The sequence below is a fragment of the Lachnellula hyalina genome, assembly GCF_007821495.1.
Source record: "Lachnellula hyalina strain CBS 185.66 chromosome Unknown contig00323, whole genome shotgun sequence".
NCBI lineage: Eukaryota > Fungi > Ascomycota > Leotiomycetes > Helotiales > Lachnaceae > Lachnellula > Lachnellula hyalina.
This window is the reverse complement of record NW_022157437.1, coordinates 1-10944: the sequence shown is the minus strand read 5'-3', so window position 1 is coordinate 10944 and position 10944 is coordinate 1. Positions and strand designations below refer to the sequence as shown.

At 47.8% G+C, this 10944-nt stretch overlaps 3 protein-coding genes across 3 annotated transcripts; 1 reads left to right on the top strand and 2 right to left on the bottom strand.

Moving 5' to 3' along the window:
- Positions 1-1016: 1016 nt before the first annotated feature.
- Positions 1017-1944, bottom strand: LHYA1_G009127 (uncharacterized protein; the record flags this gene model as incomplete). The annotated part of the gene is made up of 4 exons (XM_031154031.1): positions 1017-1106; positions 1172-1327; positions 1440-1553; positions 1627-1944. The coding sequence occupies 4 exons, from the start codon at positions 1942-1944 to the stop codon at positions 1017-1019; spliced, it is 678 nt and encodes a 225-aa protein (XP_031000965.1).
- Positions 1945-2623: 679 nt separating this feature from the next.
- sid2 (Serine/threonine-protein kinase) lies at positions 2624-4778 on the bottom strand (the record flags this gene model as incomplete). Its single annotated transcript, XM_031154030.1, has 4 exons — positions 2624-2990; positions 3037-3650; positions 3698-4122; positions 4169-4778. 4 exons carry the CDS (start codon positions 4776-4778, stop codon positions 2624-2626), a joined length of 2016 nt encoding a protein of 671 aa, XP_031000964.1.
- Positions 4779-6465: 1687 nt separating this feature from the next.
- Positions 6466-6944, top strand: hsp9 (Heat shock protein; the record flags this gene model as incomplete). The annotated part of the gene is made up of 4 exons (XM_031154029.1): positions 6466-6483; positions 6533-6683; positions 6740-6844; positions 6901-6944. 4 exons carry the CDS (start codon positions 6466-6468, stop codon positions 6942-6944), a joined length of 318 nt encoding a protein of 105 aa, XP_031000963.1.
- Positions 6945-10944: the final 4000 nt, after the last annotated feature.

The following is a 10944-nucleotide window of genomic DNA, read 5'->3' as shown; positions in this document are numbered from 1 at the left end:
CGATGTGGGATGCGCCGGCGCGGGCGAAGGATTTCGCCATTGCGAGGCCGAGGCCCCGAGAGGCGCCGACGATGAATACGGCTTTGTTGTGGGCGGGGGCTGGGGTGGAAAGGGGGGAGATGGCGGGGTAGGTGTCGTTGTGGACTAGTTTTGTGACGTCGTAGTCGCCTAGAGACTGTTAGATTCGGGGGTGGTGATGGGAAAGCCAGTCTAAGTTTACCTGGGCCCTCGAGGGGATTTGGGGTTCCTCTTGGGGGAGGCATGATGGGTGTCAAATGGATGAAATGTGGATGTAATCGAGGTTCTCGCTAAGATATAGGGGGAATAGCAGTCACGTGTGTAAGCGGGGTACACTGGTGCATTCGAAGTTTGTTTTGGGGAGAGATGAAGGGTTCAGGAAAGTCTCAAAGTATTTATACATCCCAAACCCGAGAAACTAACTTTAGCTAGCGTACGTAATCGCTCGTTGCAAAGCGCCGTATAATTGTAAGACTCATAATGAACCATCTCGACTTACTCCGAATATTAAAGCTAGCGTTTCGGCGATAGAAGAAGGTGCTGCACGATTCGGATATAATGGATATAAAGCTTGAGCTGAATAATGAACTATTAATTCTCTATAGCATTTTAAAAGTTTGAATCCTTACTTATAAAGCTCATGAAGAGCACTCCGCTTTTTACAAATCTACGATGGTAAGAAGAATCGGTCTATGATGTAAAGGGCAAGTTTGATGGTGTATAGCATCAGTCCTATCCTATCTTTCTTTCTACCAAATGTTTTATTTACCCCTCGAAGTTCTTCTTATTAGTCCAACAACAATTCATTTTCATTCTCACAGCTACAATTGTCATCCTGTCCTATTCTCAGAGTCACATCAACCCGCACAAAAAGATCAATATCCACATTTGTAAAGAATGGAGGGGCTTCCGGTTTATCTTCTGATTTCTCAGAATACACCTTTGATTACATACCTTACTAAACGCACACTTACCTCATCCCACGCCCAATTCCATTATCAATCCTTTCCAAACACCTCACCCACCGCTTTCAAAACCTTACACTCGCCTTTATGACCCCTCTCGCCCCATCCCCTCACTTGACATTCCTACAGCCCATCAGTATCAATCATGACCCAACTCCCTATTCCGACAACACAATACGAGTTCTTACCTTCCCGCAATACCAAACACTCTCACACCCTTTACACCTATTCATCTTCCCTCCTTCCTCTCCCCCTTTCCCACACCCCTGACATACATTCCTCCCATCCGTCTCCCTGAACCTCTCACTCATCTCGCGCAACTTCTCCACGGTCGTAGGGATAAGCTAGTCCCTCAATCTCCGTCAGTTCTTCCCTGTGAACGGAAAACCATGCATACGAAAAGGGGTTTTGTTTATTTATGAAAAAGAGAAGAAGAGAAAAGAAGAAGAAACTCACACCGACATCCCCCAACCTAACTCCCACAAACCCCTGCTTCCCCCTCTCCCCCGTCGCTACATTCTCCTCTCTCACCCCACTCCTCCTCGCCCCTTGAACCACAACCATATACCCCTGTCCCAAAAAGTCAACATAAAACCCACCCTCTCATCCCCCCCCCCCCACCCAAAAAAAGAAAATCAAAAACATACCTTCTTCCACCCCCCAAAGCCCCCTCCTTCCCTCCCCCCTCTCCATTTTCCCCATCACCCAACCTCAGCGTAACAGCATACCGCCCCCCCTCGCGATCCCGACAAACATACGTCGGCGTCCTCGGGCTCAACGTCATATCCTCCATAATACTCCCTACGAGGAAATACTCTCCCCTCCTCTCTTTCTCATTCCCATTCCCTTTCCCTCTTCCCTCCCCCTCATCCTCACCATCCACCTCAACTGGACAAGCCCCAAAAGCAGGAAACACCTTCTCGTTTCCGAAATCCGGGAATATGCTCGTATGCATTCTCATTCTTATGTACTCGACACCCCCACGGTATGGCGTTCGTTTTAATTTATTTGTTTTGCTTTATCTTGTCTTGGGAAGGGAGGGGAAAGGAGAGATGAAGAGGTGGAGATGGAGATGCGATGGGATAAAATGTGTGTTGAGAAGTCAGGTGCTTAGTTGGTGAAACTTGTTTGAAACGTACGCTACGCGATGGAGGCTAAGGAGACAGTACAGTACTGTAGTGTAGTTGATTGCGTGCGCATTCCTGAGGAGTGTGAAAATGCTATTAATACAGAAATATAAAAGGTAGGAAAGGTTTAAAGAAGGGGTGTTTCTGTTTTAAGAGTGTCTGCCTATTAGATCTTGGGCTTGAAGCAAAAATAGACGGAGAAAGGAGAAGATCACGTGATGTATATTGCTTCCCAGTTGGGTCGAGCTGTCGGGAAAGGGGAGGGGCGGATAAGCAAAGCAAAGCACACAAGTCAAATTTCAGTTAAAGTCGTCGATTTATCATGATACTAGTACATCCATCCATCGCTTTGTCCCATCTTTAACTCCAACAATACAACATAACACAGAAGCATCGCATTACCAAAGTTGTCAATCGCTCTATCCGCATACCAGATGCCCCATCCCCCTAACATCTAAATGCAACGCACCTTCCCTAGTTCAAAGATAGAATAGAAGGTAAGTGGGTGTCAGTTCACAACATCGTACCAAAAGTCCCATCAGTTGGGATGGCTTTTCGAGGGCTGCTGGACCTGCCACCGTCATCTGTAGTAGGCTTGCGATGTCTGAACGTGAAACCAACAAATAAGTTTTTGTTCATGGGGTCTTCACGATCGGCCATGTTCTCCAAAGCTGTTTGCTTATCATGAACCTCCTTATACTTAGCCATGTCGGCCTCATTGCTGAAATCGTCAAAGTAGCCGGCATCGGTCTCCGAGTCGAGTTCTGGCACGAAGGGTGCGCGCTGAGAACGGAGGGTATTCCAATCAACTTCGGCAAAGTACTGGTGGCCATAGACCTCCTTGATTGATGAGAAACGCTTGCTCTTAGAGGCAATACAGCTGCTATAATTAGTATTTGCTTCGACTAAAGAACCAAATCACTTACCTAGTGATAAAGTTCCAAGTCCGGTTGCTGATGAAGTAGTTAGGATCTTCCCAGACCGGTCGTTTCAGAACCTCTCTCCAATGCTTCAAATTCTTCCAAGTCTCATCGACAGAGTTACCAGCGAAAGGAGGGAAACCAGTCAATGCCTCGAAATGCATGCAGCCCAAACTCCAATAATCCACCGAGAATTCGTACTCGTCGCCCTTTAGAACCTCGGGTGCCATGTAATCCGGAGAGCCAACAATGGATTTAGCGTAGTTGACATCTTTGTCCCTCATTGACCTGTAACCCTCTCGTCGTTCTGCCACTGTTCGTTGTTCCATTGGCTTGCTGAATGGCACATATGTCTCTCCAACTTTCTCCAACTTGACTCTCATCGATTCGATCTTTCCTGGGGCAAGGAAGCCAGCAGCCAGTCCGAAATCCGTCAGCTTGACATGACCAGTAGAATCAATTAAGAAGTTCTCAGGCTTTAAATCGCGATGAATGTAGCCAAGTTGATGCAGCGCATCGATAGAGCAAAACATCTCAGCGATATAGAAACGAGCATGACGGTTCGCGAGGACACCAGTGTTGTTGAGTAAGGTTCTGAAATCTCCACCGGGGACATATTCCTATGAAATTGTTAGCATAGCAATGCATTTTTCGCTAGAGTATCTACCATTGCCAAGTAAATGCTCTTCTCGTCTTGGAACGAGTAGAGCAAGCGCACAAGCCATTCGCTCTTAGCGTTAGTCAGGATATCGCGCTCTGTGAGAACGTGTCTAACTTCGTCAAGTTTGAACAGCAGCTTCTTGCTCATGACCTTCAGTGCACAGACTTCTCTAGTGTCCTTCTTTTGAGCAAGGAAAACCTGACCGTAGCCACCCTGTCCGACTTGTGTGAGGATCTGGAAATCACCTTGGCGGAGGCGGACTCGTCTCTTTCGAAGATTGGCACGCTCTCGTCCAGCATACTTCTGCCAAACAGGGTTGTAGGTTTCTTCGGGTGTCTCTGGGGGAGCAGGAAACTCGGCTTGAAAATGAGTAAGTCGGTTTTGTCGAGAGCCAACGTATGTGAGAAGGTCGTAGTAGTAGTCGAGGAAGTCTGTTTAGGGTTAGCAATATTTAGCAGGCATATGAAGTTGACCTACAGAGCTGCGTAACATTCGCCAGTCTTTTAACATTGGGTTTGTGTAGAATATCTAACTCCTCCGCCGTTAAGCCTCGTTGAGTATTGTATTTCCTTGTACCCGCTAGGGTGTTGTCTCTTGGCTGATACAGCTCCTGCCTTGATAGCGCAGCTTGGTTTTGGGCAACTGGCGGAGTATTTTCTTGTCCTTGCCTTCGAAGAGGGCTTCCTGGAGAAGCAGCTGACTTGTGTATGATACTATCATCGACATTTCCGGAAGCATTTCCAAAGTACGAATCGTCCACCGCCAAGGTATTGCTCTTTCCAGGTGATAGTGGTGTGGTAGTCTGGGAACGGGTGTTCTTCGCGGGACTTCCAAAACTTGGAGGCGCAATCTTCATGGCATTCTCGAAGGCAGTTGGCAAATCATTTGCACCTGGGGGGTTTCGATTCTTGCTTGGGCTTCCTTGCGGTGTGGAGACGGGTGTGATGAAGTTGTTCCGGGTTGGAGTGTTGGGTCTATCTTCATTCTGGCTGGAACGAGTGTGAAGAGGCGGGGGAGGTACCGGGAGGATGTTGTCGTGCTTGTTTCCCACAGACGAAGGAAACAAATTGGTGATGAAGCTCGACATGGTGGAGGGGACGAAGCGAAAGACGAAGTTGTATTGTATAGTCTGCGGTAGAGAAAGAATGACAAACTGCAATTGATATGGAAGAGATTGGACTGAGCAGTAGCAGCAATGCAACCAACACGTCTTGCTGCAGTGGGTGAGGGGGGGATGTTCAAAGGTGGAAATGCAAGTCCATATGCGCGGTCCAGGGTTGTTGAAGTGGGGCTTTTTGTTGACGTTTTGAGGAGTCGCGTTCACAGAGCAACCACGTGAGAGCTGGAACTTTACGCGCCATTGATAAGTCACCAACTCTCTCTGTCCTGCATCTATCAACAGCAGAATGTTGCTTTTTGCTGTTCAATAATCAAGCTGTTGTAACTTCCAGATCAATGAGATGATTAGAAGTTATAATAGTTGCGGCACCCCGCACAAGAGAGTGAACAATTTAGGCGCCTTTTCTGCTTGACTTCCTGCAAAGCAAGAGAACTCTTGAGCATCGGAAAGGAACCAGAGGAAGACCACTCTTGTAGATTCCTATATGTTTTTCTATCTTTGATATTAGAAAGTACCCCAAGTGCCGAGTCCATGGCACTTGGCCGAATCTATAACAAGCAGAGCTAAGGTATTGAAACTCCCTTGATTTCAACATTTCCCCTTAAACTTTTCATAACTTATACGTATTGTTCGGTGGCTCTGTAGCGGAGCAATTAAATTAGTTCTTTTTCAATCATTCTTTAGTGCATTGCGTGTCAGATTGATGGAGAGATTGAGGATATTTGGGCCTCCTAGTAAAGGACCAAGTTTATTTACTCCGAGGATGTTTTGTCAAAGTTTCGTAGAGTTTATGAACAAAACATGAATGTTTTCACCAATCATGTTACCATATATGAATGTTCATTGCTGGCAAGTTCTCGGCGGGCACCAGCTAATGGCACAACCTTCTCTAGTTTGTTCAAGTTCAAGCTACATAGCAGCAGCAGGCTGTTCCCGTTGTAGTGGGCGGCAAAGCTGCTAGCTCTAAGCAAGCTCCACGGAACACGATCAACGGCTGAAGTCTTCCATATTCCTTCTCTAGTGTTTGAGCAATCGGGGTCAGATGAGAGATAAATAAAAGAATGCATCTGGACAATCACGTGACCCATCAACCCCCTCCCTTCTTCTACCTCGGTATGCCCTCATCAGGAAGGGGGCCAAGCTTCTTCATCATTGGTTTGAGATGCTCCCATCAACATGCCAGCCAGTACAAGTATTTATTGGCAATTACGCTACACTACTCCGTACATGACATCCTTCGCCCCCATGACATCACCCGATCGGGTTTCCTTGCTAAACCGTACAGTGTCATTGTACTTGTATGGTAGAATCCAATACCTGTATGGAACTTCAGGCACAATTGCTCCTTCTCTGCTGGTGCTTCGCGTGCCACAGTTCTCCCCGCACTTGCAGCCACATGCACATGCAATATTTAATGACGTTTTATGCCGCGTGCCTTGTTTACAGAGTAAAGCATCATTCATGCCGTAATGCGCAGGTATTACCATTAGAAACCTTGCCTTGCCTTGCCTACATAGGATAGGTACCTATAAGACACGACTGCCCCTCCATTATTTACCTTTTTCCCAGATCAGAACTCCATCACAACTCACACTCTACCAACACTCACAAGCACTACCAAACACATAACAAACCCCCAAACCTCAAAATCAATATGTCTGACAACCTGTATGTGTTCTCCTTTGACATGGTCAAATACATGTTCAATCCTACTGCCATAGGTATCACCCAAGCTGACCTACCCAAGCCGCAAAGGACTCGGCGAGCAGGTCGGAGAGAAGGTCACCCCTCAATCCCAGAAGTCGAACACCCAAGTTGCTGGCGAGAAGGCATCCGGTCTTGGAGACAAAGTCGCAGGCGCAGTCCAGCCAAGTACGTCCATTCTCACACTTCGAACATCTAGGACCACTATTGACCAACATATACAGGCGAGGACAAGTCCGCCACCCAGCAAGCTGGTGACAAGACTCGATCTGGCGCCAACGAGGGAGATTCATACCTAGACTCTGCCAAGAGCACTCTGTCCGGTGCGGGTAAGTTGCATTCAAGATGCTTATTGTGTGTAGCATTATGCTAATTTCATCAACAGCCGACACTGTTACTGGCAAGACCAAGGACGCCACCAACAACTAAGCATGTTACGGCATTCAATGATTCGTCTTGAAGATTGGGAAATAGCAAGACTGGGCTATCCGGTCTTTGTATGAATTAATGAGCCATGTATCGATACTAGCACCCTGAACACACCTTCATCCAGCTGTATCCAAGGATTCTCAACGTGATCTGATTCTCTGCTACTTTGAAACCACTTTCTTGACATAAAAGCGGCACTTGTTGCGACGCATTTGAGTGTGATACCCCGTTTAGAAGCTTAGAAACCAGTGCCGCATTTACTTCAAGATGCCATTAGTGAGCCCCGCTTGCTTCCTTCCAAAACACCGATCATTTTAAGCTTTTTTGTAGATCTTCATATCTTTACATCAAAAAGACGCAACATATTAAACATGACGCACGCAGGCTAAATAGCCTCTTGGATTTATATCTCCCTCTAATACTTTGGTTTCCATCCATCCCATCGGGCACTAAAAAACGGCTTTCTCGATGCGTCCATCATCATCCTCCAAGCTCTGCTTGTGTGTGGACTCCGTCTCTACTCAGCATGCACACTTTCTTGATTGCTCCTCCCCGAAGTACTATACTCTTCCTTTCCCCGGACCCCATACCGGTATTTCGGCGATTGGCAGAATGGAGGCACGGACAACTGCAGGAGAGACAGAGACTTCAGCCCAGGTAAGTGCTGTGCTGGTGGAGTATACGCCATACGATATTACGATCAACTGTGCCGCATCAGGGGTGTGGACAATTGTTGCCACTGGGAAAGCTTGGCATTACTAGTAATAGCCCCGAGGCGCAGTGGCCACATTATGGCGCTTTCAATGGAAACGCGCTTTTCATTGGCCGCTAAAGGTATATTTTTGGAGATGAAACATCAGCCTTGCGCATGGGGAGTACTGTACAAATTTCGTTGATTTATGACCATGTGTACCTGCTCTGAAGAAATCGAGGCTGTCCCCGGTTGGTTTATTCTTTTGTTCTCCTCTTCCTTTCCTGTTGTCCATACGTCCTGCTGTGTAGCACTCTCGTTGTCATAATGTTTGCTTTAGATCGTTGTTCTTCACCCCTTTCGGCTATTCTGGTTCTGCCGCGAGAGATGTTGATATATGCTCTGTTCCTCGCAACTGCACATACGGCGGCCACATCACGCGTATATACGAATTCGTCCAGTCCAGCACTCACTAGCTCATCAGCTTTGGCATCTATAACATCTTCGGCATCACTTTCATCTGCGTCCTGTGCTGCACCAGGACTTGGGGCGCTATTAGGATGTGATGTCGGCAATCAGCAGCCTGCTCCAGCCCCAATTACAAGACACTGTGAGGTGAACGATATAAGTGGCTATTTCGTGTACTGTAATCGGACAGGCACACCGAAATACACCACCTTGTTGCCAGCGGACCCTTACTACGCAGACAAGATCAACACCGCTATTCCAACTTCTCTGGCTGATATGTGCTACAACCGAATGAACAGTTCCATGTATGATTTTTTTAAAACTGCGCCAATAAAACCGCTGTCTTTGGTTCCTGCCACTACTATCAATGATACGACATGGTCAAGTACTGCGACAATTCAGACAATCATTACCATATCCACGACTGTCAAAGGCGTTGCTACAGTCACTACCACCAATGTACTGTCTACCATTACACAGACGCCCCCATTCACTTGGTCTGCTTATACGCAATATGCATATGATGATACATTCTCCTTTACGGCGCAGCCTCCTTGCTGTTTCAACTGTACACTTTTTGGTAGGTAATCTTGTTCGTTGCGTCTGTATTTAGAAATGGAAATGTTCTCATTCGCTAAATATAACTTCCCAAAACAATCTGCCCGGAAAGTTTTCCTTCGATTTTGATATTACCATCATTCTCTCTAAACCCTATAAACGAACAAAGGCTAATTACGGTTTGTTTGTAGGAGGAAATGTTCAAGTGTTCTATTGGCCCACATCCGCTGCGTCTCAAGCAGCCAGTAGGACAGCAATTGCTCCTCGTGCGGCAAACACTACGGCACCTGTGTACCATGCAGCAAATAGTACCGCCAACGGCACTGCCACTGGGTCTACTCTAATTAACTCCGCAGGATACACCTTGTATGTCTTGTCCTGAGAGCTGTGATCACAGACCACTAACCTCCTTTCTAGCGCCTCGCCCTCCATCTATGTCGCATTCGAATCTCTACGAGCCAAAGATCTGTGTGGCACAGTTGGGCCTACATTTAGTGCTACGACTCTTGCATTTGATCCGACTGACTTGTCTACCTCTACGGGATGGCGCTACGACACAGGTGTCTACTCTGACCACCCACCGGTGTTCTACTACCCTACACCAATCTTCACCCAAGCATCTTGGGGAACTGGGTATGTTTAAAATCTCTCAAATTCATGCGAGAACGCAAAAAAAGATTGTTTTGCCTCATTTAGCACTCGAGCCAATTGCCAGGAAGAAACAGATTCGGGACCTGATTTGTTGAATGGTGGGGTGATCAATCAAGCCCGCTTTGCAGCCCCTTTTCCAATAGGAACAATGTTTGTAGCCGATACAGCAGCTAACAAGTCTTAGGGTAACATGCACAGAATATACAACGACATTCTATCAGGAAGATCCGGCAGGATTTAACAGAGATACAACCATGTATACAGATGCTTCATTTGGACTCGCTGGAGAAATAATTTCAAGTGAGGGTTATACACCGAGGTATGCTCCTTATTCGCCACATTCCAACTATTGCTAATATGAAGTCAAGCTACCTTCACCTCTATACAGCCTCATACAATCCCTGCTCTCCAGTTATCTCAGTCCCAAAAGAGGTCTATACTCTTTATCCGGCATGGCAAACTTGCGGGGCTGGTATCGACGCCTTCTTTGACCCACCCTCTCTCCTGACGCCGGGAACCGGAGCGTCTGCGTTCACAACGGCAGCTCCTATGGTTCCCGTTAATAACCCAGCAACCACAACTTCCGCAGCAGTTGCTGCTAGTCCAACCCCCACGACGGCTTCCGTGACAGTTGTCCCGGTCAAGCCCACTTCCGAGACCACGCAGCCGAAAAGCAGTGACCCACCAGCTCAATCTGTTTCGGTAGCGAGCGATCCACCGGCACAGGTTTCTTCGAGTGATTCTCCAGTTCAGCAGCCCCCCACAGTAGTGAGCAGCCCATTGGCTCAAACTCAAGTAACGAGCAATCCTCCAGCGCAAGCCTCTTCAGCAGTGAACAACCCATCTGCAAGCTCCCCTGCTGCAAGCAACCCAGCACCACAATCTGCAACATCGATCGATCCTGGTCAATCAGCTCAAGTAGTATCTCAAGCAGGAACATCACCAGCCGCAATCACAGTGGGTGGTTCGACCATTTCCGCAGATCCATCGTCCGCCTTTATCATTGGTTCCCAAACACTCACTCCAGGCGGCCAAGTTACCAATGCTGGAACCCAGTATTCTCTCGCCTCAAACGCCGGAAGCCTTATTGTGGATGGTACCAGCATTCAAGCAATCGCTACCTCTGCTTCCCAGGTCGTGCCACCCGCAGCTGTTATAACGGCTGGCGAATCAGTCATTACCGCTGATTCTTCATCCGCTCTCGTGATAGCCTCACAAACCTTGACTCCCGGTGGGGCCATCACGCACTCTGGAGTCGGCTACTCACTTGCCAGCAACGGAGCTTCTCTTGTCGTGGGTGGTACCACAACTCAAGCTATCGCTGCTCCGGCACCACCATCCACATCGGCCTACACAATCGGTTCTCAAACACTTGTTGCCGGCGGTGCTCCTATTACCGTTGCGGGAACGACATATTCTGTTCCAGCAGGTGCTGGCTCGTCCGTAGTAGTAAACGGTGCCACGCAACCCATCAACATCCTCCCTTCACCCTCAACCTACATCCTAGGCTCCCAAACCCTAGCTGCAGGCGCATCTCCCATCACCGTCTCCGGAACAACCTATTCCCTCCCCTCCGGCGGCTCCTCCGTCCTCATAAACAACACCCCCCAACCCCTAACCATCCTCCCCTCC